The following is a 24,570-nucleotide window of genomic DNA, read 5'->3' on the forward strand; positions in this document are numbered from 1 at the left end:
TGTGCTGTTTCTAGGTTTCAGATTACACTCTGTGATTTATAGAAAAAAGCTGTTCTCCACAAGCAGAAATCCCATGTGTTTCTCCACCATTGTAAAATAACAAATCCTAGAGAATGCTTCCAGTTGCAAAAATTGCAGTTTTGAACTACATTTGTAACTGCTTTTTTCTTCTGAAGTGACAGCATCAGTGTGGGAAGTGAAATCCCCATGTCCTAATGCTATCTGTTCAAGGTTTGCCATGCTTTTCATTGCAGTTCACACAAACTGTGGCAACACCCTTATGTTTATCATTTTAGTTTTGGAAGATAACACCCCCTAAAAAGTGCAGCTGTGAGCAGACATTTGTATCATTCTGTATAAGTTGCATCCAGAGCCCCTACAGAGATGGCAGGCCAGGTGCCATGGTGACCTAATGGTCCGTCAACTTCCAGTCCTTCCTAGTGTCTCATGGTGTAAATCAGCACAGAATTTGGCCTCATGTTTTTCATTTGGCGGGGGGGGGAGGGTGTGGAAGAAGTGTTGATATGGTATGATTTCAGCATATAGTACTTGGAAACACTTCACAGCAGCAATTTTCATCATTTCTTTCCCATTATCAACTGGCAGGAGAATTTGTCGATCATCTCTGTAGTAGAAAACAACATAGAAAATGTTAGGATTTCTGAAATAGTATTATCACTGATTCTGATAATGCAAATATTGCTATTCAGGTCAATGGCCTTTTCCTTTCAGATGTTTCTTCCTGCTGTAATTCCTGTCTCTGCAACAGAAGAGCTGCTTTATTTTGTCAGTCACAACTGTGTAATGACTTTCATTTATGTTAAACAGCTGAGATACTCTCTTGATTTACCTGCTTTGCCAGAATAGAATAGCCTGAACTTGTGAGGGTGCGTGAGTGAATCTAACATCTTGCCTATGATTGGTTTTACGAAGAAAAAGCTACTTTTTTTTTTTTTTCTGTCTCTATTCACCATTATTAAAAAATACACATATTACTGAGATTAGGGGAAAAACTGAAGGAGGTTCTGGCTGAAGTCATTGTGTAAGGTTAAATAAGTAGCAATGCAATATTGTTTTGACCTTCCATGGATACCTTATGAACTGCATCAGCAGTTGACCTAATAAAAGATTATTTCTGTTTTCTCAAAACAAAAGGTTAAATGGGATGTTATTAGTACTATTATGTGACGAGTCTTAATTAAGATGTGGGATACAGCATATGTTAAATTAACATGGTTAAAGTATTACATAAAGTGGGAACAAGTAATTAAGAATTCTTAATGAGTTGATCATAATGTTTTTCATGTGCTCAGTATGCTTTTTCATCACATATTTAGTATTTGATATTCTGTGTACGAGTTGTATCTGAAATGTACTCTGGACAATGCAATTTAAGCCAAGGAGAAAAGCCATACTCAGCCTTGTGTTTGCAGTGGTCTTGTAACTCCCTACAGTGAATACAACAAAGAGCTACTGTGTAGTGTTAGCAGATTCTTGAGCATAACAAAGTAGTGTAACATCAACTAGTTTAATATTCAAAAGTTATTACAATTTTAATAGGCCAACAATAGAGGCAAGTAACCATAGGCAATAGGTTATTTCTTCCTAGTGTCAGTGATTGTAGCCCTCATTTCTATGTATAATTTGGAACCATAAATTACAAGCTCTGCAAAAAATAATTGTTTAATCTGAAGAGATTGCTCTTAATCAGATGCTGCAAAATAACAATATGCATGGCTTTCCGCGTGTGCTGAGCTGCAGGTCTGTTGTGTTCTGTCTTCAACTTCTTTAGAAAAGGAGTTTAACGTGTCAGACTATGTCTGTAAGAGAGTGCCATGCATTATTATATACTTATCTGTGATCTCATTTGTGTCTAGTTACTTTCAAGTTGCCTGGCCTTGAAACCATGTAGAAAAGCAGCTGCCTTTTGACTCAACAAGATGTGGAGAGTGAAGAGCTGAATAAAGGTTCACTGTGATTTCATATGGGTATCAATATCAGTTGGTATTTGTTAATGATATCACAGAAAACAGAATTGTGAAAGTATGCAGCAGAGGCAATTTAGGATATACAGGAAATCTCGTGCTCTTTCCTGATTTCAATGCAAATTTTTATAATAAGGGTTATGTTCCTTGCTAGCACCATTGCGGGCAGATTGCATAGGAAATCTCTTGACACTACCTCTGTTTGCCCCACCATACCATTAGTTCTGAAAATGCATGCATGATCTTTATTCTAACTACAGCAATTTGTCATGGTTCTAGACATACTTATGTGTTGGACAAATCTTGAGTATTGCACTCCAAAATCCTGTGCTGTTTAGCTATTCTGGATCCTCTTAGTTTGGAAACCAATTTTTGTTTGTCAGGACATGCTGAGGAATAGAGTGAAAACTGGGAATGGAGTAGAGAGTCAGCATGCTTGAAAACTTTGTTTTTAATGATGTGTTTACCTTCTTTACCTTGTGTCCAGTCTCCCAGTATCACATAAATACTTGTAAAATGATCCACTTTGAGTTACAGCAATATAGTTGTTTTGCAGCAGTATAGATATTATAGAGTTTGTACTTGGGTGAGTTATGAAGCCAAGCCCCTTGTGAGACTTGTGTTCCCTATCAGAAAAACAGCTTCTAAAAACTTCTGCACTTCATCCCATTACTTGCTGATCCACATGACAGTTATTATTTTTATCTGTGCTAGCTAAAAGTCAGAAGAGCAATGGTTCTTTCCTTTCTCAGGCTTACATTTAAATATTCATTTCAGATTGCCTTGATAAGAATATATTTTACAGGGCTAGACTCATATGCTCTATTTTTCTGAGTCTCATATTACTCATATTGCCTGAAACAAGTCAAATCACATGAGCTTGTTTTTCCCTCTCCATATGACCCCCCCACCTGCTGCTTCCCCACCACCCTTTGGGCACCTCTCCCAGGCCACCAGTGCAAAGCTTGGGATTCTTTCTGACCTGCCAACTGTGGCTGATCAGGTTTCCCACCAGTTGCCATCACTGCATGAAGGCTCCCAAAACAAGAGAAAAGCCCCAGTGCTGTGCTGAAGATGGCATGTTTGCCTTTCTTCAGCTGTACACCAGTGTTACATCTCTGCTGAGATGCAGCTGAGAGCTGGGGAGATCACATCACACCCTGAGCTGTGGTTGCTGAGCTGCCCGCCCCATGCGGAGGCTGCACCTTTCCAACTGCTTCCCCATTTGTACACCATGCTCCAATGGCATAACTGAAAAACCTACATGATTTTTTCTTTTTTAAAGCATTTCTTATAATAGTAGGCTATTTTTATTATTAACTGAAGATGCAAAAACATCAAAATCCTCCAAAGGCAATGTTAGTTTTTAAACTTATTCTTCTTTGTATGTCTCTTAAAAATCCACAAACTAAGCTGAAAGAGACTACCTGTAGGGAGAAGAGGATTGCTGTAAGGACACAGAAGGATTTCTGAGTTAAGCCTGTGACTTTTGAGAAGGAAGATTTGCAAGCTGCTGTAAAAATAATATATAAATCTGTTGAAAGGTGACTGTGGATTTAAAATTACATATTTTAAAACGAAAAAAGACCAACCACAGGTAGTTGGGAGAATACATAGTGGGGGGAGGACCTCTGAAATATTAATTCAGCTTAAGTTAACTTCCCTGGGACTATGTTCACATTCAGTAAATAATAACCAAGATGTTTACTGGCTAAAGAGTTCACCAAAAGAGTGAATTTGATGTTACTGTGACAGAGTATTCCCACAGAGCAAATTTTTAATTTACAGTCACTACTACTCTGATGGGAAGTCATGCCCTGCATCCCTCTAGGTAGGAAACAGAAATTACATTATGAGACACATACATTTAAGTCACAGCAGCTTGTATTTTTAAAATTAAACATTCAAGGCATACTATTCTGTAGAAATTATGACTTAAATGTCTTCATAGAAATCATTGCTGATGATATTGAATTATTCAGCAATTAAATGAACAAGTGCATTTGATAAAAACTTACCTGTTCATGACCAGTTTGCAAGCATGAGTAAGAGTTTGGTAGACAAGGATATTTCATAAGCAGATTAATTGTTTACTAATAATTACAATAATGCCTTTGACTACTAAGACTAAAGAAGTTCTAAAAATCTAGCTTACCTGCTATTTGAGATTCTTCTTGTCCTACATGTATCTATTAGTCTTGTATTCCTATTGCATTTAAACCTGTGAAGACCCCAGAGGTGAGGACTGTGAGGGATGCCTGAATTCACTTCATTTGTCTTGTCACTAGTTTCTGACTTTACTTTCATGAATGGATGGGGAATCCAGAGGGCAAGGTCTAGTAAACAGTGTTTGACCAGTAAAAAAAACATGTTCATACCTTTAAAATGTTATGGGAGCATTTATGTGAACACTAAGCTTGGCTGAAACCCATTGAATAAATTTTCAGTTTTATGAAGTAATTGGTTTGCTCTTCAAGTGTCATCATGCTTTTGTAAAACTTCTGGGCAGCTTTTACTGGTTTGTCCTTAAGATGGTATTTGTGAATCATTTACAGGCCAGGGTATATTTTGAGAGCCCCCATATGAATGTACCATAATGATGGCAAACCACAGTTGCCAAGCTCTAGCAACGAATGAAAGGAAAAGCTGGGCAGCCCTCATTATTTGGAATAATCAATGATATTGGTTTTATTCCTGGGTACAGTGATCAAGCATTTGCAAAGTGAAGGTTCAAGGAGGCAAAGTGCCAGGTGTTTGGTCATTTGGGCCAAAACAACCCCATGCAACACCGCAGGCTTGGGGAAGAGTGTCTGGAAAGCTGCTTGGCAGAAAAGGACCTGGGGTCTCTGACTGACAGCCGCTGAACATGAGCCAGGTTGTGCCCAGGCAGCCGAGAAGGACAACAGCATCCTGGCCTGTATCAGAAATGGCATAGCCAGCAGGGCCAGGACAGCGATCGTCCCCCTGTACTCAGCACTGGTGAGGCCACACCTCAAATCCTGTGTTCAGTTCTGGGCCCTTCACTGCAAGGGAGACATTGAGGTGCTGGAGCGGGTCCAGAAAAGGGCAACAAAGCTGGTGAAGGGTCTGGAGAATAAATCTTATGAGGGGCAGCTGAGGGAACTGGGGGTGTTTAGTCTGGAGAAGAGGAGGCTCAGGGAGGACCTTACTGCTCTCTCTAACTACCTGAAAGGAGGTTGCACTGAGGTGGGGGTCAGTCTCTTCTCCCAAGTTACAAGCCCTAGGATAAGAAGTAACATCCTCAAGTTGTGCCAGGGGAGGTTTAGATTGGATATTAGGAAAAATCTCTTCCCTGAGAGGGTGCTCAGGCATTGGCACAGGCTGCCCAGGGCAGTGGTGGAATCACCGTCCCTGGAAGTGCTCAAAAACCGTGTAATGAGGCCCTCAGTGACATGAGTTAGTGGTGGTCCTGGCAGTCCTAGGGTAATGGTTGGACTTGGTGATCTTAAAGATCTTTTTTAACCTGGTTGATTCTATGATTTTCTATTACAGAATACACAGCAATACAACCTAATCCTTTCCAATTTACCACATCTAAAATGTTGCCCAGTATGGAGAGAATCCCATCAACTCTAATGGGCAGAGAATGACAGAATAACCTTGAGGCACAGCAAATTCTATACCAAAAGTGCCTGGAGGATTAGGGATGAAAGATTTCATTAGAGTTAAATTCACTAATGAAATGGCTTAATGTAGTTGAGTATTGTCCACGAGATCCTGTGACAAGGAATGCTTTTCAGTGCCTGAATGGAAAAAATACTTCAGTTAACATGCACAACATAGTATTAAAATGTGATGTGTTAAAGTTCATGTCTAAATAATGATTAGTGCCAAAAACTTCAGGCCAACCGACATTAGCCTTCTTTCTGAATACTTTAGCTGTCTCCTAAGTTGGAAATTTAAGATCACTGCAGAGAATTGAAATACATTTGGAAACTGAGCTTGACTTCAAATCAGTGTAAGGTTTACTGAGAAATGGGCATTTTGTAAAAGACTATATAAAACTGTGGCTCCCTTCTACTAAGTTTTCATTCTTGTTGAACTCATTCTGCATAGACAGCGTTGACCTTTTAACTTCGATAATATCAGTGTCCATGTATGCTGGGAGGTCTGTGCCAGACATTATGGTCCTGATAATAAAATGTTCTACATATGAACAAAAAAGTGTTATAAATATAAAATGAGCACCACCTTTCTTCTGTCTTGTTGCTTTAATATTTCTGTTAACACTAAACCAATATGAAGAACACCTTCCTGAGATGGAAAGGGGAACAAACTTCTAATGCCATTACTAGGGATTTGATATAAGGATAGTAAAGATCTCTAATTAGTAACTGGGTTTCCTTTCTTGTTTTTGAATGAAAGAACTGTGTTTAGAATAGGGATTGATTTAATAAAACCTCATTTTTAAAAAAATAGTTTTTATTTTTCTTGAAAAAAGATAAAATAAAGCATGCAGCTGCTTACTTCCTTTTTTGTAAATCCACATGGTTTTTGTAATCAAAAATCTTAGCCTTTGTCCCAGAAAGCTTTCTTCTGGTGTGGCCCTGCAGGTCCCCTTTCAGGAAGGAGGCAAGTGGGTGCTGGCTGAAGCTGGTGACATTCATTGTGTTTGTCAGTGAGCGCAGGACTGGGGAATGTGCCACACCTTGGGAAATGTATTGAGGTTTTCCCTAACTGTGTTGTGAAAAATGAATAATATTGCAAATAAATGTACAAATGGCCCTGTTAAAATAGTGTGGGACATTTACAAACGTTTAAAAACTTCCCAACCAAATGAGAATGTGCAAAATTGCCTAAAGTTCTTCAGCATGCTTGTTTTCCAAACTATGTGAAATTCCAATCCAGATTCTTGATGGACTAATGAAGAGATTGGATTTCCTCCAAATGACTTGTAGGTTAAGTATCGTAGTAACAAAAGGAGGCAGAAAAAAGGAATGACTTCTAGCAATTTTATTCTGTCAGGCTTTCTTTTGTAATGTGGGTGCTCAATCCATTGTATTTTGTTTTTTTTAATTCTCATTTCTGATGCATTGAGGAGTGCCTGCATCCGCAACAGGTTACTTTTTCACTGCACAAGTAAAACAAACCTAGTTTATACCTAAAAATGATGTAGGTTTGCATGAATCTATCACCACTGGGATGGTTTTCTGTTGTTGATGAGTTATTATATCCTTCTGGATCATTCCTATGATTTATGGCAATGTTGTGGCTTCACTGGCAGTTTCACTACCTAATTCTGTGAGTTTAAGTCCACAGAAAGTGTCACATGCTATGTGCTGTGTTCAAGATGATCTTTATGTCTGTTTATATCGAAAAAGACAATTGCTGGTAGCCAGTGAAAGCAATTTTTCTTTGGAGAGATGCATGCCGAGATGTTGTCTAGTATTGAAAGCAGTGATCTTTAGCTCAATTTTACAGGTATACAAACTACTTCAGTTTATTTTTGAAAGTAATATGCTGATGGTTATAGGAATCACTCAAATTATGATTGGCAAGTTTTTTTAGATGCAAGTTGCCATGACGTTAATCGGTACTGTGAGAGTGAGGCTCAAATCCCTATGAACACTCAGGAGAGGAAAATAGCTTTGGTAACAAAAGGGCAAAACCCTTGTCTGCTGCCCCTGCTGCTAATGAACTTCTCAAATAAGTTTTCTCTTGAAGTTAGGCAAAACCGAATGTGTAAAAATGAGGGACTTCAATTGCAGAGAGCATAGCTCCCACAGCCACCCTGAAGAGGGTGGCTCTCCAGAGTCCCGCCATAGTCCCCAAAACCCCCTTACACAAGGGCTGAGGGAGGCAACTGCCATCAGAGACTTGCTCTGCAGAGCAGTACTTCTCCAAAGGGTGTCTCCTGCTCGCTGTGGGGCTGCATGCACAGCCAAGGTGTGCTGTTGCGGTCTGTAAGCACTCTCAGATGATCTCATTTCCCACCACACTCCTAAAAAAAAGTATTCATGAAACTCTTGCTGTGTGGACGGTAACGTATTGAGTGGCTATCTGGCATCTAAGCATGCCATATGTCCCCAGAGGTTGCAGACAGCCATTCTGTAACCAGAATTCAGAGATGTCACAAGTGGCTGAACAAACAAATATCACTGGTTAATGGTTAAGCTCTCAATTTACTAAAGCATTTGTTACCAGTTTGCAAAAGAGATCAAACAACCATGAATCATAACCTTGGCTACTATTAAATCCTTTATTCCCTTCCCTCATCACAGAAGCATTTAATCTTGGGGAATCAGGACAGCCTGTTGTGCAGAAGTAGATTTTACAGCATAAGCAGAAACAAGTTTACTGTCAGGTTTCCTACTGGAGCTACAAACGGGAAGGAATAAAATGAGAATATTAACTTTCCCTCCTGGCATGGAAATTCATGTTAGCACTGACCAATGACTGATGTAAAATAGCTGCATTGGAAAATCATTTTGCTTGTATACTTTTGTTATTGCACTGAATGGTGAATATTACTTTCATTATCCAGCTGTCTTGCTTATAGATGAGACTTCTCATCTAGATAGAGAATGAGGGATTTGGTGTGCTTTACTAGCTGCCCCAAAATGAAGTATTTTACTTAGAAATAATGGACTGTGAAGAACACCCTAGAGGAATGAGGCACAAACAAAAATACTACAGGTAGTTGTATTGCAACTGAAATTTATTTCTATTTGTTATAAGATGTTCTTGTGTGTTGATGTATAGGATATATAGCTACATGACAGTTAAAATCTCACACTTTAGATATTTAATAGCAAATAAAGTGGTTTAACTTTTTGGCTCCCAACTCTGTGAAGCAGAACTTTGAAATCCCAAACACTTCATTTCCTTTATGTTTTGGGTAAGTCATCCTCGTCTCTAGCAGCAGTGATACAGAAAGGGCTCATGGAACAGAGACACTGAATTAGCATTAGCTAACTCTGTTCACCACAACTCAGTCCAAACAGGCAGTGATCCCAGGAGTGGATTTCCATTTTTATAACATGAACCGTGATGTTGCAGTCAGATCTGCATAAGCAGGGATCTAGAGGTTGTCTCTCTGAGAAAACTCAGTAAGGCATTATGAGGGATGGGCCTCCCTATACAGATCCAACTGCAGATTCAGGGATCGGTACATAATTATTGAGGTAAAGTCACATTATATAAATGCACTCACAGTCTTAGTGATCTGTAGACCTGTGGTGAAAAGCTGTATGTTATTAGTTTGAACAGCAACCATATTTTACGCTGTATCCAGACAAAGTAATCTTTTGTGTCATTGCTAAATCTGAACAATTTCTGTAACAGAAAGAAACCACCTGAGAGACAATATCTGCAAGTAGAAAATGAGGGCTTTTTTTGGTCCTCTTTTTGGCTTTGCAGAAAGTTATTTTCCCAGTAAAAAGTGTGAGTTTAAAAAAAAAAACACTAATGTCCCAGCTACATTTGTCATGCTGTTCAGAGGACAGACATCGCCATTTGCACAGGCAGAACTTCTGTTGGCTGGGGGAGATCTGTCCTGAGGAAATTCACAAATACTCGCCAAGTATACCAAAGGCACAGGCCTGTACAGAACTTAAATATGTCTTTTCTATCCCATAATGAGTATGACAGCTGTCAGGTTCAGTACAGACAGAAAGCACTACCTAGCGACATCTCAAGTTGCTGATCTATTACTATTACTAATAAGAATTTGATAAAGATAAAACATCTGGAATATGTAACTCTGCTTTTACTGCTGCTTCCCCAAAACCATCACTAGAAATTTGGGATGACAGATGTTTATGCATTTAAAAAGGAAATAAAGATTGTGCAATAATGTCCTGTTTTGATAAGAGTAATAGAATGAGCAAGTAGAATAAGTCATTGGCACAGCTTAAACTTTTGATTTGCTATTTTAATGATAAGGAAAATACATAATTTTGCAAGCTTTGAAAAACTTGTATTTGTTGCTCTTAATGTTCAAAAAAATGTCAGATACTATGAAAATCTTTTAAAGTACAAAGAACAGATTATTAATTTTTAATTGTGTTTTCAGTTCATATGCATGTGTATGAAAGGGAAATATGTTTGTTTAAAGACCTTTCAGATTATTTTGTCTTTATATACACTTAGAGTTCAGTTTTGGGATACATGTGTATGTAGATGTTGCATCCAGCTACCACAAGATCATTTGGATTGCTTAGCAGTCAATGACTCAAAAATCTTTTAAATGTTGTTTTAAAACAGTTTTAAAAAACAAATTCATGTAAGTGAAGAAATATATTGCACAGGACTTGGGGGGGGGGGGGAGGGGAAACACCCATAAAACCCCCCAAAACTGGATTTCTAAAGTGACTGTGTATAAAAGCTGTACATGGCTGAATATGGAGAAAATTGGTAGCTTTGGGTTTGGTGTTCTCTTGTGGAAATGAAACTGGGAAAGATGGTGGAGGTTTGCTTAGACATAGGTGGAGGTTATGTGGACACCTCTTTTTACTGTGAAATGTATGCAAACCTAGCATAGGTCAGATAAAATCCTGGATTTTTATAGCCTTCTTGAAATGTGGGGAAAGTCAACATAATAGTGTGTTGTGCTCCCAGGCTGAATTGCAACTACTTGCATTACACATTCACATGTTAGTGAAGCACTTCCTGCAGACTGTTATTGTCTGGATGGAGATGGTCTTTCACCCCACTCACCTCCCTCGTTTTTCCCACAGGCTGCGAGAACACCACCGCGCTGCAATTAAGGTGATTCGTAGGATGCAGTATTTTGTGGCAAAGAAAAAGTTTCAGGTGAGTTGTGGATAGAAAGCTCCTTTTCTAAATAAACCCTTTTATTCTCCTGATTCATTGCTTCTTTCAGAAACTTAAGAGAGACTAACATAATTCATTTCAGTAATGGTGAACTACACCCACCATTCTCTCCCTCCTTCAATAGGGTAGTTGTTTAGCAGCAGGTTAGTCAACTGTGGATGCACTGGAAGTAGGCTAAATTCCTGAAATGCGGTCTGAATTAAAATGTTGTTTTCTGCTAATGGACTTGACCCTTAACCCTCTGTTATCACTGTCTCTTTCTCTCAGTGCAAACATTCTCATATGTCTCCATTAATTCTGAGCTGTGTGTTACTGTCATGCCAAGTCAGTGGGATTAGAGATTAAAATACTACTTCAGCCTTATTTTTGTCTCTTACTCAATGATAATGAAGTCCTGATAAGAAACCAGCATGGAAATTTGTTAGCATATTAGAAGGTTTCTCCTTCCTTTTCCCTTCCCCCCTCTGCATAGAAGAAAGCTCCTTCCTAGTTTGTGAGATACTGGCTTTCCTTACTCCTCTAGCCCTTACTATCAGACATTTCCTGTGTGCCACTTCACTTCCTGTAACATTGCAATACTGTAAGCATTTAACAGTAGTTAATTAACCTTGTTGCCTGGTCTCAATGAAAAATTCTGGCTGCAAACTTTCTAAGAATGTGGTTTCTAAATCAGTTTCATTAATCCAGTAAGAAAACATGTCAACAGCCTTCAGCTTGATTTAAACCAGGTGAATATATATATGGAAGAAATATATCACTTTACTTAAAATTAATTAATAAGGGGCAATCTCTGGAGAGTTTCATGACTAAAAAATGCAAAGAAAGATAGGGGCTTAACTGCACACATCCATTTTCATATATGACCTCACCACTACTGCTTACAATAGACTAAAAAGCTTTCTACCCTTAATCTAGACCCCCCAAAAGGGAGGGTGTCCTTTTTCCTACCAACTTGAAGGGTGCAAAGTTTTAGAATCAAAAAGATGATGATGCCTAACAGTAAGAAACATCATTGTTTCTTTAAGGCTATGCTTGCTGCTACTTCAAAACCACGATTCTGACTTCCACATTGAAATTTAGAAGGGCTGCCTGAATTCTTTAGCAATTTTCTAATTTGAATGTTTTTATTTTTACTAAAATTCATGAGCTAAATAACAGCTAAGATTGCCTGAGCTTTTCAGAATTTGTTTCAGTCATGTAGATTATATTCAGACTGTCATCATTAAGGCTGAAATCTCCCATGTCCAGGCTTTTCTTGGAGAGAGAACTTTCAGAAAGTTTCTGCTGGCCCATTTAATCTGTTATTTTTATTAAAGTAAAATTAAGAAAGGCACAATACCTGGACTACTTGAAAATAATTTTTATAGTTATTTTGTCGAGAAGCTCCTTAACAGTTGCTGGCCAGCGCTTGTAACTTGGCAAGGGACGTGGCCAGTTCCAGTCATGTGTCCACTGCTGTTCAGTGAAAAACTGCCTAAATGTGCCCAGTTCCATTAAACTTTAATTTATTCTCATTCTAAGACCTGACTGTGATCTTTTGTTCCATGGTAATTACTGAATCATTCCTCTCATAAATTTAGATCATAAAATATTTGCCATGGTATTAACTAAACTGCTTAGAAACAAGAAATCTACACGTTATATATCTACCTCCCAAGTCGTATTATTCTGAAAATGCCTTAACACTGTGTGCAACATTATCCACCTGGCAAATAAATGGAACTCCCCTGCGGCAGATGATTTGATAGAAGCTGAAAAAGCATTTGACTGAATAGAATGGGACTATTCAGTTCATACTTTAAACTTGTTTGTACTTGGTATCCCAGTTGCTAATCTGGCTTCTCGGTTGTACTCTCACTTTCACATCTGCAAAAGACCTGGTCCTGGCCATCTGCAAAATCCCTCAACAAGGTTGTCTCTCATCCTTCTTTAGTAGTCTTTCTTCTTCTTCCTGTGCTATCAATATTGGCAGTTAGTAAAGAACTAAAAATGCCAGATAGGTTGAAATGGAATGTATCTCGTGTCGCTCCTGCACACAAGTGATACACTGCTGTTTCTGTCAGAAGCAGAATCTCCCAATGGGAACATATGGGGGATATGTGATACTTGTCCATAATTTCTGAATACAAGGTTATGACCAAGTTTAAAAAGTTTGGAGAGCACCAAAGTCACATTTTTCAAAAGCATGTATGCACTGCTTTTGAAAGTGCATTTTGACAATGCACAAAGTCACCTTGAAATTCAAGCCACAAGGTGCTTTTGAAAGCTTCTCCTGTAATTAAGAAATAACCACTCTCATTATTCTTTCCTCAAAAGTATGTTGTAAATCTGCTTTGTTCTATTGTATGCACATAAAGTAGTCATAAGAAATTAATATGTTTAAACATGTGCCAAGTAATGACTATACAGTTTCTAATAACCAGTCCAATGCACTATCTGAAATTAAGGTAAAGCAGAAAATGCATTTTTAAAATGTATCCTTTAGCACTGATGTGGTCTGCATTGCTGTTTTCTCCTAGATGTTTGCCTTCTAAGATTTTTGTGTTTATATAAAATGTATCTTCCTAAAAGAAAATTCAGATTTTTTTTTTTTTTTTTGTTTTCTACAACGGGGGGGGGGGGGGGGGGGGGGAGGAGCAGGAGGGAAATTCAGCTGGATTCCATTGGAATGCTTAAAATTAGCTGGAACACTAAGCAAGGCCAGCAATTAAAAGGAGTATTTTTTAGAGATGCCCCTGAAGCTTTTGGGGAGGGGAAGCATAGGAAGAAGGGAAGGAAGAGGAAAATTTTGCAAAATAGATCCCGCCATGAACCCAGCATAGTTCTTAAACTATACCAGCTATTTGCAGGATACACCTGTATGCCTAAATTTGCCTACATACACTTAAGAGCTCAGTTAATAACAGGGGATGATGGCACCACAAGGACAAAAGTCTGTTAGAAAGCAGACCCTTCCTGTTTAAAAAATAAATGAAATGAATAAAAAAAAGCTAAACACGGATACAAAGAAATTTCACAGGTTATGAAAAGCAATTCTTTGTAAAGCATCACACTTGGGCATCTTTTCCTCTTTAAAAGAACAGGAGAAATTTATGCTCTGTTTTTAAGTCCAGGTTTGAACATAGTCCATATGATGGTGCCCACGTAAGAACCAGGCATAATATAAAGGATTAATTCCTTTTTTATGGATGTGTTTATGCTCTTGTAAAGTCTGTTGAACTGTTTCAAATTGTGTGCAAAAGATTATGTTCTACTAGTAGTTAGCACAAGTACTGCGGATCGGTTAAGGTGAATGGCTCAAACCAAAGTTCAGGAAGGGTTCTGTAGATTATAGGGAAAACAGTACTCAGAAGCTAATGGTTTTCCAGGCTTTGTTTACCCCACCTACCATAAATGAATTTCACATACTAGTTGTAAATCAGATGTCTTTGGCGTAGTCTAACCTTGCAACTGAATTTCAGAAGGAAAATCACCATACTCAGTTAATTCCACTGGCTGGATTCATGAGTAAATAATCTTTGTCTTCCAATTAGGAAAGTTTCTAAATGTCTTAAGACTTACGCACATGGGTACAACTGTGATATCCATCACAGATCCAGAGACCGGTGATTTGATTTGATTTCCCATTGTCATTTAGAAATCTTTTCTTTTTTTCTTCTTTCCATGTAAATTCTTCCTGTTGAGTAAACCAGTTTCCTCCTAAAATATGTTTTTAACTTGTGGTATTTTTTCACCATGGCAAATATTCTATACATAACACAAAATAAAAAAACAGGTTGCAGTTCCACTGATGCCATGGGTAACTGTTGCCTGTTTTGCTACAATTTCACTGGAAAATCTTGCATTTAGGTCTTAAAATTCATCATCTGATGTAATTTATTTGTCATGGTATGAATCATGAATTGTATGTGTAATTTTTCTAATCTCCACACTGGGCTGTACCAAGCAATGTAGTTCAGTGTCCTGTGCTTCAAAGGATGTTCTTCCCATTTTATTTGACTGTTACTTGGTTACATTTCCCAGAAATTCCCCTTGTGTGGATTCTCCTCTCCATTTCTTGAGTCTGTCACATGCAGATGCTAGGGAACAGCAACGGCCAGTGGTGCACATTTAATATTTGGTGCTGGCTTTTGTGCTTTTTGCAAACTTTTGTATATGATGGGTGAGATTTTAACTCATTTAAGAAGATTTTTTACATGAATATTGGTTAATTAGCAGAGGGACAGAAATAAAGAAGGTGTTAAGGAAAGCTGTGGGGCTGGCTTCTATTTTTTTTCTTCAGTACTCATTGATACCTCCCTGCTGCAGGTTTTTCTTTTCTTCCTTTTACAAAAATTAACATGTTGTCAACATCAGGAGTATTTTCTCTTGAAGGATCAGATTTCAATATGAAGTAATTACAGAATAATTAGTACTGCCTGTTAAATACCCTATGTTACTCAGAAATGAAGCTTCATTCATAAATTCTGTTTATCCCAGTTTTTTAGTTCTCATTTTAAAGGGAAAAAGGCAGTTCAGTAAATGAAAAACAGGAAGGCACGTCCCTTATCTTTCTACTGTCAGACACCTGCACTGGAGTACAAGTACAGCAGGAGAAAGCTCTGAGTCTTTATTCTTACTGAATAGCTTTTCTGAACCTGGAGTTTTCAAGCTGATCTTGCAGATTTGTCTCTTGCTTATTTTTAGTGCAAAAATAATCCAAGAATTCTATTCTTTTTTTTTTTTTTTAAATATCATGTTTACAGTACTAGTCCATGGAAAGACTTACAGGCTTATGCCATCATTGAACTGTATTTCTTTCTTTGTGGATGTTAGTTATGATTCATATCTGTGTAAGCAGCCTGGATTCTTGGGAATTCTTTGTGCACTTTGGGTGAATTAAAACAATTCCCAGTCCTGTTTAGCCTTCCGCTAGAGAGCACTTCACAATCACCCAAGGTTTGCTGTCAGCTTTGGGGAGTCTGGCAGGCTGAAATTTGATGAAGCAATATTGTTAAAGTAATAATTCCTAAAATGTGGGAGCTACCTCCCAGGCAGGTGCAGGGGACTGCATGGAGGAGCCGCAGCCTTGTTTTTATATTGTATGCCTCTTTCTTTTTACTTAAAAATGAACGTATTTGTGGCATGGACTTAAGGAAAACCTGGAGCATGTGAAATAAGGTTAAGCAGTGCAGAGACATCTGCTTTTGATGTACAGGTGACAAAATATTTGAGTCCTCAAAGAGGGTATGTTAGAACCTACCACCGTAAACTCTTTTCCTTGTTCTGCAAGGGTGCAAGGAAGGAAAAATTGTAACTCAGTGCTACCAAGGCTTCTGCCAAACCTTGAAAATTATATACAAGATATCTATAGACAGCATAATGAATGAGTCAGAAATATAGAATTATCGAATGGTTTGTGTTGGAAGGGACCTTTAAAGGCCATCTGGTCCAACCCTCCAGAAATGAGCAGGGACATCTTCAACTAGAGCAGGTTGCTCAGAGCCCTGTCCAGTCTGACCTTGAATGTTTCCAGGTATGGAGCATCTGTTGCTTCTTTGGACAACCTGTTCGAGTGTTTCACCATCCTCATCATAAAAAAAGTCTTCCTTAAATGAGGTCTGAATCTCCCCTCTTTTAGTTTAAAACTATTATCCCTTGGCTTATTACAACAGGCTCTACTAAAATGTCTCTCCCCATCTTTCTTATAAGCCCCCTTTACTGAAAGGCCACAATATGGTTTCCCTGGAGTTTTCTCCAGGCTGAACAAGCCCAGCTCTCAGCCTTTCCTTAAAGGAAAGGGGCTCCAGTCCTCTGATAATTTTTTCTGTCCCTCCTTTGGACCCACTCTGGCAGGTCCTTATTTTTCCTGTGCTGAGGACCCCAGAGCTGATCACAGGACTTCAGGTGGGGTCTCACCAGAGCAGATTTGGAAAGGGAAGTCACCTCTCTCAACCAGCTGGCATGTCATTTATTGTTTCTGTATTGTTTGACTGATTTGATTAGGATATTTAAGAAAAAGGTTTCTACCAGTTCATAAGTTCAGGTGTTACTGTTTAGTCTTATGTGTGAAGTTTACATCCCACTCCTCTCTCTTGTGTAGTGTTAGAGCCTCATTGCAGCTTCTTATATGTAGCACTGGCATTGACTAGACTCTAGTTTCTAGATGTAAGATTTAGATATTTTTAATTTGCCACTGCACTGCAGTTGCTTTGCAGTTAGCTTTGGTGTTTATTAGTTAAAATTACAGTCTTTCTCTTTAATACTACACAAAAGTGATTTTATTAGTAACAGGTCAGATTAAGACTTTCCCATGTGTGAAATGCAGATTACAGACACAGGTCATTCCTTGCACCAATATTTTCACAGTATTTCCCGCTAGATCTGAAAGCCTGGTCAGTCTTTCTGGAAGAGGAAGTCACGGTCTTGCACCTCCAGCCAGGTGCAGGACTCTCCATTTAACCTTCCCATGGCAAGAGCTGAACTGAGAACTCCAGCTGTCTTGCTGCTGACTGAGAATAAGGGCTTGCATTTGTGAAAGGCCTCTTTCCTGTTTTGTGGTCAAGGAACATGAACTGTATTTCAGAAGAAACTAGAGTCACCACAAACTTCTGAGCAAAGTGCCGGCTATATTTTTTTGGCCTTGAATTCACTGGATAATCTCTGAAAGGCACGTAGACCTGCAGTTACACACAAAAATGTATGACCATGGGAACAATAAAGATATTTCGGATGTTTACACAGTGTTAAAAGGGTTTAAAAGAACTTACTGTTTACTCTTGAAAGAAAAAAATCGATGTTACCGCAACTGTTCCTACATCCTTGTGGCTTAAGGGCATGTGTTTTGGTTTTTATTTTACAGCAAGCTAGAAAGCCCTATGATGTCCGAGATGTTATTGAGCAATATTCTCAGGGTCACCTCAACCTGATGGTGCGAATCAAGGAATTACAGAGGAGGTATGTCCATGAAGTTCAGTGTCTGTACCCATAAAGACCAGCAAAAGGATGTTTGTAATAGGTCAGTGATTGGGGCTGGAGATCAAAAACTGACAGGGTTCCAGGTGCCATACCGGTAGGACTCTGCAAAGTTACAGAATACATAATGGCGTTCAACTAAATTCTTCACACAGGGAAGAAAAGAGCTTAAACATCTGATTACTGGGACTTCCAGTTTTCATTATACTTACGTGTATTGCCTCAGTCCCTCCTAGCTTTGACTGCACACTGCAATTCCTGTATCTTAGGAGCTGTACTATATATACAGAGATACTGTCACATGCTCAAGTAGAATTGCATTTAAGAGCAAACTAAGAGATGACAAGTGCAACAAGTAAACTGCAGAAGAACAAGAAAAAGAGGAAGCAGTGATGCTTGTGTGGAAAAGTAATGATGTGCTAAAAATTTGCAGTCATTAAAGACACTGAAGACCAGTCTAAGTATAACCCCATTTTGTTATTATTTTTATAATTTCTCAAAGCAACTCCTTCACTTACAGAACAAACCAGAACTCCTTGAACTTCACTTTGCTTGCTTGTGAAGAGCTAGAGAAAGTGAAGATGCTGGTTCAGGCTGATAAAAACTAAAATGATTCTTTTTGTTTTATAGGTTGGACCAATCCATAGGGAAGCCATCTCTTTTTATATCTGTGTCAGGTACATTAATATGAAGGATGTGTCTAATGTTAATCTGGTTAAGATATCATCAATAGACAATAATTGTTAAAATACTTTTTATTTTGTTGCCAGATTTTTAAACAGTGCCAACCGGTTGTGGTCTGAAGCTTAAGCAACCACAACAGTATTTAGTCATCAACACCTTTAAAATAGGCTTGTTCTTATTTAGATACTTTCAAAAGTGCACTTTCTGCTTTCACTGCACTTTTCAGAATGTTTGCTCTAATCTCTGTGAGGCTCACCATATTTTCAGTTAAATGGTGTGTTATGACTACAGAGTTCCTATGAAATCAGTAATATTCACACAGTGCTTTGATAGCTTTCAGGGAAACGCAAATAACCAAGTTTGTTTGCAACAAGTCTGGCTAATGAAAACATTCGGTTAAGTGTCATTTTCAAACTCATGTTTCTATGTAGTTTACGGGGCAAAAAAGACAAAATGTTACCAAATGCATTGTTTAACTTGAGTCTTTTGCGTAGTGGCAGATTGTTTTTAAATGGCAATTAAAACATTAACTAAATTGGGAACAGCTTTGTTCTCCTAGGTTAGAGCCTAAAACTAAGGTTGAAAGTGCCTGAAACTGAAGGGCTATTAAAAGCCATGGCTTGAGCAAATGCTATAAAAAGAAACAAAAAGCTGCTTTTAAGGAATATAACTGCTTTTAAGGAATAGAGTTATCAGCCTGGTAAAAGTGTTCAGTTACACTGTGTTGGTGGGCTAGTTAAACACAACCTGTTGTGGCTTGGTGCTATTTTGTTATACCAGCATATATTAATTTGAAAATGTTTCTTGTTCCACAGAAAAAAGCAAGGATCGAGGGAATAACACGATTGGTGCCAGGCTGAACAGAGTGGAGGACAAGGTAAACCTCAGTTAGACTGGCAGTGAATGCCACCATGGTCTGTGATTGAGCAGTGCTTGTTTCATAAGATGCGGTGAAAAATGCAGCTTAAAATAGAGTTGAATGTCTGGCTTTTCCAGGTGATGGAACACATTTTTTTGGCAGATTGTATTTTTGGTTCTCTCTTGTAATTTTAACAGAATAAGAAAAAAAAAACAACCAAGCCCACATACTTCAATTGATTTTGGTGTCTTTTGGGACTTGCTTGAGTCTTTTAATTGTGTATATTACACGTCTCGTTGCTCTGCTTCCTTCCTCCACAATAGATAAAGGGCTCTGTTCCTTTAATACCTCGGTATATTATGGTCCCTAAGATTTCCCTTTGATCATTTCTCTGTTGTTTATACAAGTCCACCTACAATTCCTTAGAGGGAGCGATAGCAAACCTTGTTCTATCTTGATTTTCATTCCTTTTGACAAATGGAGTTTCTTCTTTCAAGTGACGTGAAGCCAGAAAAAAAAATAGACTTGTTTTATAATCTCAAATTAACAGTTAAATGTCTTGTAACCCTTTACTTCAATGCTGGCTGTGCTTGAAAAATTAGATCACAGGTAGAATCTATGTCACTGTTAAAAAAAATAGATTTGCCTGTGTTGGTGTTAGGGAAAGAAAGTTAAGATAATTGGTTTGAACCCTTTACTGATCTCTTTCAGAGATTTGGTGAGGGGGTGAAAGAATTTCTTGAGCTTAGGATTGTTTCATGAATCCAAACTGTCCGTTCAGTATTAAGAAGTGAAAATTTTTCTTGAGGAAAAGAGCTTTCAGAGTTCCTCAACTGGAAGCGTGTGATAATGTCATAAAGCATTCATTCTGAAGAAATATCCAGCAAATATTCTGCAAACCAAAAGAGATGTGAGCAGCATGTCCCAAGAATGCAAACTGAGCACCCTGGGCTGTATTGATTCACTTGTGACATATCCGTTCCTTACATGTTTCTCCTTAAATACTTAAGAGAAATTTGAATGATAATACGCAGAACTGTACTTCAGTCTCTTGGAAATAAATGGCATTTCAAAAGGAACAGGTGCTTCCTGGTGTATAGGGTGATGTAGAAGATACAGAGGTACAGTGCATTTTGCAAGAAGAGGCACTGTGTAAGTGTTCTTACACATGGAAGCCTTTTCAAGAAAGTTTGGATTACATTTATTTCTTTTCTCTCTGTAATGTCAACTAAAAGTGTGGAACACTAGAAAATGTCTTGTGACAAAGAGCAATGACTTTTCAGTTTGGACAAATAATTCTCAAATGACAGCTCAACCAGCTTCTCAGTGCTATTTGCAAAATCTCTAACCAGCCTGGGAAAGCTTTGGTGTTGTACTGGCTCAGGGATAAGCTGGTTTGGGGTTATTAATTACTCTTTTTACATCCTTACAAATAAGTACACCATGAATTTATGGTGACTGTTATTTTATGTCTTGTAATGGGACTGTAAAACACTCTCTGTTTAATTTTAGTATAGCTGAGTTAAATTTTACTGTATTTTAAGAAACAGAGCCTTCTTTCTTTGCAGTTGCATGAGGCCATCTGTGGTTTCAGAGTTGTATGTAATCTGCCCTATGCAACTAGTCCTATCTGCAGGAATTTTCTCTGAAAGTAGCTGAAAGGCTAAAAATAGAGAATTTCAGTTGGACTCGGCAAACAGCAGTATACATGACAACACACTGGCAATGCTGAAATGATGTTTTTGCTGCAGCTGCAGAAGGTGGCCAAGCACAGTTTTTTGGTATTTTTCGCCCTCAGACTGGCCTTTTCTTTCTTGTAAAGTGCATGGTACATGGTATGCTTTCAGCATACAATTGAATCCTTCTTGAGCTGAGCACTATATAAAGGATAACTATATCAGCTGGTTTTTAAGGTGACTGTATATTTCAAACAGTTACATCCAGTTTGGTTTGTGAATTAGTTTTGAATCTTCTGAAGGAGAGATTTTCAGTGCTGCCGACTCGTGTTAGTACCTAACCACCTTTTGTGCGTATGAAAAATCTCCTTTAAGTCATTTTAAAATGAGCCATAGCCTGAAATTATTTGGAAACTCCTAATATGCAAGAAATTACACAGTACTTCCCATGCTACAGGAATAAGTTGAGTTCTTCTAATATATCTTTCTCAGTGATCATTAGTATTCTTCTTGCAGCAGAAGGCTGGTGTACAGTTTTCAGAAAGTTTTTGTTAAAGCAGAAAGAGAAAAAACCCTGAACTTCCAGGTTTTTAGAACTTTTGGGTTCCTCTGCCTGTGGATGTCTGCTGTCACCACATGTTCCGCTGCTTGTAGATCACTGAAGCAAAATCCAATTTATGTATATTCTTATAGGCTTTTGTGGAGGTGGATTTTAACTTGAGAAGCATTTACAAAGATAATTCTGTGTTCAAGAGTGTTTAGTTGTATTTCTGGGACATTATATCACTCTTGCAAAGCTTGTGCTTGTGGCACAAGTAGATGTTCTAGAGGCATATGTATGGCTGGCAGTACAGAGGGAAACTGGCATGTCAAAGGAACATTTTAAAATTACAATGCTTAGAGCAGTATGGCAGTATTGGCAGGAGCTATGACAGTTTATGGCACAAATCTGATTTTCCAAGTATTAAAATCAGCTAAAACAAAGCAAAAAACGTTTTCTTCTTTTAAATTTAGGAGCATGTTCATTTGAGGGAGAGAGTCCTGTAGAGTCTGTTCATCTTGTGTACTGAGTGAAACTGACCTTGTGATTTATACAGTTTGTGATAATGTAACTAAAGATTGTTTCCTAATATGCAAAAGCCAGGGGGATGAATCACACTTGCAGGAACATTCCTGCAGAGTCCTTCCCATGGAATTTTTTAATTTGGGCAAGCAGATGAAAAGGTGGTTTTGTACATGTAACTAGAAACTGCACGACCTAATAGTCCTTTGTTAAAAGAAATCACAATCCAACGTGTAATCACAGTGTATTTTGACTTTGCCCTTATTCTGCATTGCTTATAAAGCTGACGGCAGCAAATGCTCAGTTCTTCTAAACTGAGCCATATTGCCATGGCTGAGTGCAGACAGTTGCGGCACACGCTATGCCCACACCCCACTCTGTTGGGACACCAGCCAGCTTTGGTCCAGGAGGCATGTAACTGCTGTAACACAGTGCCCAGGCTGAACTCATAAACCCCGCTAAGTAGCAATGGTCCAAGAACATGCATGTAGATATGCCGATCCAGTCCCTCAGAGAATGTTGTTGAGCAGGATTACAGTGGCAAATCGATTTATTTGTGGTGACCAGCCTTTTCTCTTTTTATCTTGAAGTGTGAAGCCTACCCCCAAGAACCCTGGCCACTGCTGGCCTCTGGCCAAAGTCAAAATCAATTTTCCCAGATAGGCACAGCTGTGTGTGCACAGCACTGTTAAAGCGCACACAGGGAGCACTGCATGCCAATAGTTTAATTCTGAGTATGCCCAGCAGCTTGATCCAGGAACAAGCCCATAGCACACTCAAGAACTTCTGTGTGGTACATCTCCTCTTTTCTTTGCACTCCTTTAATTTTAGCTTAGCTATAAATGACTGTAATTCTAACTTTTTAGAGTAAATTAATCTGTTCTTTTTTTGACCTTTTGCTGACCATTAATTTAGATATAACAGGCTCAGCTTGCACTTTTCAGGTAATCATCTGGGCTTATTGCTTGGCTGCTCTAAGGTAATTAAGTCTTAAATATGGCCACCTCACAAAATCATCTGGGGCTAAAATTGGCTGTCCCTGGACAAGCTTTGGTGCCTACATACCAGGCTACCCCAGATGTCAGATGTGGACCTCCCAGAGTAGAATAACAGAACCTGGATTTACAAAATAAATTTTGAAAAGCATTCTGAGCAGTAGACATTATGCGTTGTTCTCTGTTACATCATTTTAAAAATAGGACTTAATCTTCCTCAGTGATTTGGACACTTTAAAACTTACCTTTTAAGAACAGTTATAGCAATCCAAATGAATTTTCTGGGTGTCCCTTCTATATACTCAGAACTATTCCTTTATGTGACAGTATAGTATTAAGATCAGTATTGCCAAGGTCACAACTAAAATCTTATCATGGTCTTTTTCAGTTATATAGAACATTAGAAGTAATGCTGTCTACTGCTAAATTTTAAGTTGTAGAGACTTAAATTGAAAAGATACATAGTAGTGAGACATGTGACACCTTTTAATGTGAATCCAAAAATTTTGCAAGACAGTATTCTTTCCAAGCATGTGCACCTTTTGCATGCCTATTAGCTGAAAACATGTATGCTTGTACTCTGATGAGTACTAACATAAAGAGCAACATTCAGAACTTCAAATATGCAGCACAGCACTGAACAGAAAATCATTTCACTTTTCCAAATTTAAAGCAGACAGCAACACTTTTAAAACCAATTAAAAAACAATCTATCATGTGAAAGCATTTACCCTAAAACAGATGCTAGTGTAGTGTTTGAGTTGCCTACTGGAAGTCTGAACTGATCTTGGAAAGCAAAACCAAAAGGAGTTACCTTCTTTGCACAGTTCTTCTGAGTTCTGGTTGTGGTGATTTGCTTTTCTGTCTTCCGTCTGCAGTGTCCTTGGCTGTTAAATGTACAGATCAAATGTTCAGCAAAACTGATACATTTTTCACTGTGAGTGCTGAGTATGGAACTTTAAAAGAGCTATGAGTACAAAGGCTTTATTTAAGATGGCTTTCAGAAAGTGGTGAAGACTGGTGTGTTACAGCATTTATCTATATGTGGTATGACGTTTTCTTCTGGCTAAATAATTTTTTGTAATTGTTTCACCAGAGCACTGATTCTATCCATATATATATTAGAAACCACTTTGGCTGGAACCTTTTAAATACAGTCCAGATGAGCAGAATGACCATTGATAAGTCTAAGTCCAGTTTCTGATTTTATTCTTGCTCTTTTCTGTTCTTGCTTTCTAATCAACTACTAGTTCCCCACTATTAGTGGGGCAAAAGGTTTCATGTCTAACTTATTTCTTTTGTTGATTTGCTCAGAAATATATGAACTTGATTTATATATTGAAGAGCAATTTCACTGCAGTGTTAATAAATCTGCTGTTTTATTGTAACACAGGGTAAATTGTAATCATGCCATTTCTAATAATGAACTCCCAGCCCATCAAATACAGAAAGGTTTATGATATGCTCCAGAGCCCATTAAAAGCCTATGACCTGGCAAGCTGTGAAGCAGGCCTTTTAATCAAAACATAAGGTAGCCCTGATGAGCAAACATTTCAGC

The 24,570-nt window shown here is 38.3% G+C and overlaps 1 protein-coding gene across 5 annotated transcripts in view; it reads left to right on the plus strand.

The window, feature by feature from the left end:
- KCNQ1 (potassium voltage-gated channel subfamily Q member 1) overlaps positions 1-24,570 on the plus strand; it is a 396,763-nt gene that overhangs the window by 268,709 nt on the left and 103,484 nt on the right. For all 5 annotated transcript variants that reach the window (XM_062609397.1, XM_062609392.1, XM_062609394.1 and 2 more), the window contains 4 exons: positions 10,685-10,760; positions 17,623-17,717; positions 18,366-18,412; positions 19,235-19,296. In XM_062609397.1, coding sequence (XP_062465381.1) covers positions 10,685-10,760; positions 17,623-17,717; positions 18,366-18,412; positions 19,235-19,296 — 280 coding nt within the window. The remainder of the gene's footprint in view (positions 1-10,684; positions 10,761-17,622; positions 17,718-18,365; positions 18,413-19,234; positions 19,297-24,570) is intronic.

The sequence above is a fragment of the Pezoporus occidentalis genome, unplaced genomic scaffold (assembly GCF_034315485.1).
Source record: "Pezoporus occidentalis ecotype Australia unplaced genomic scaffold, CSIRO_AGI_Poc_V1 ctg137, whole genome shotgun sequence".
Classification (NCBI taxonomy): Eukaryota; Metazoa; Chordata; class Aves; order Psittaciformes; family Psittacidae; genus Pezoporus; species Pezoporus occidentalis.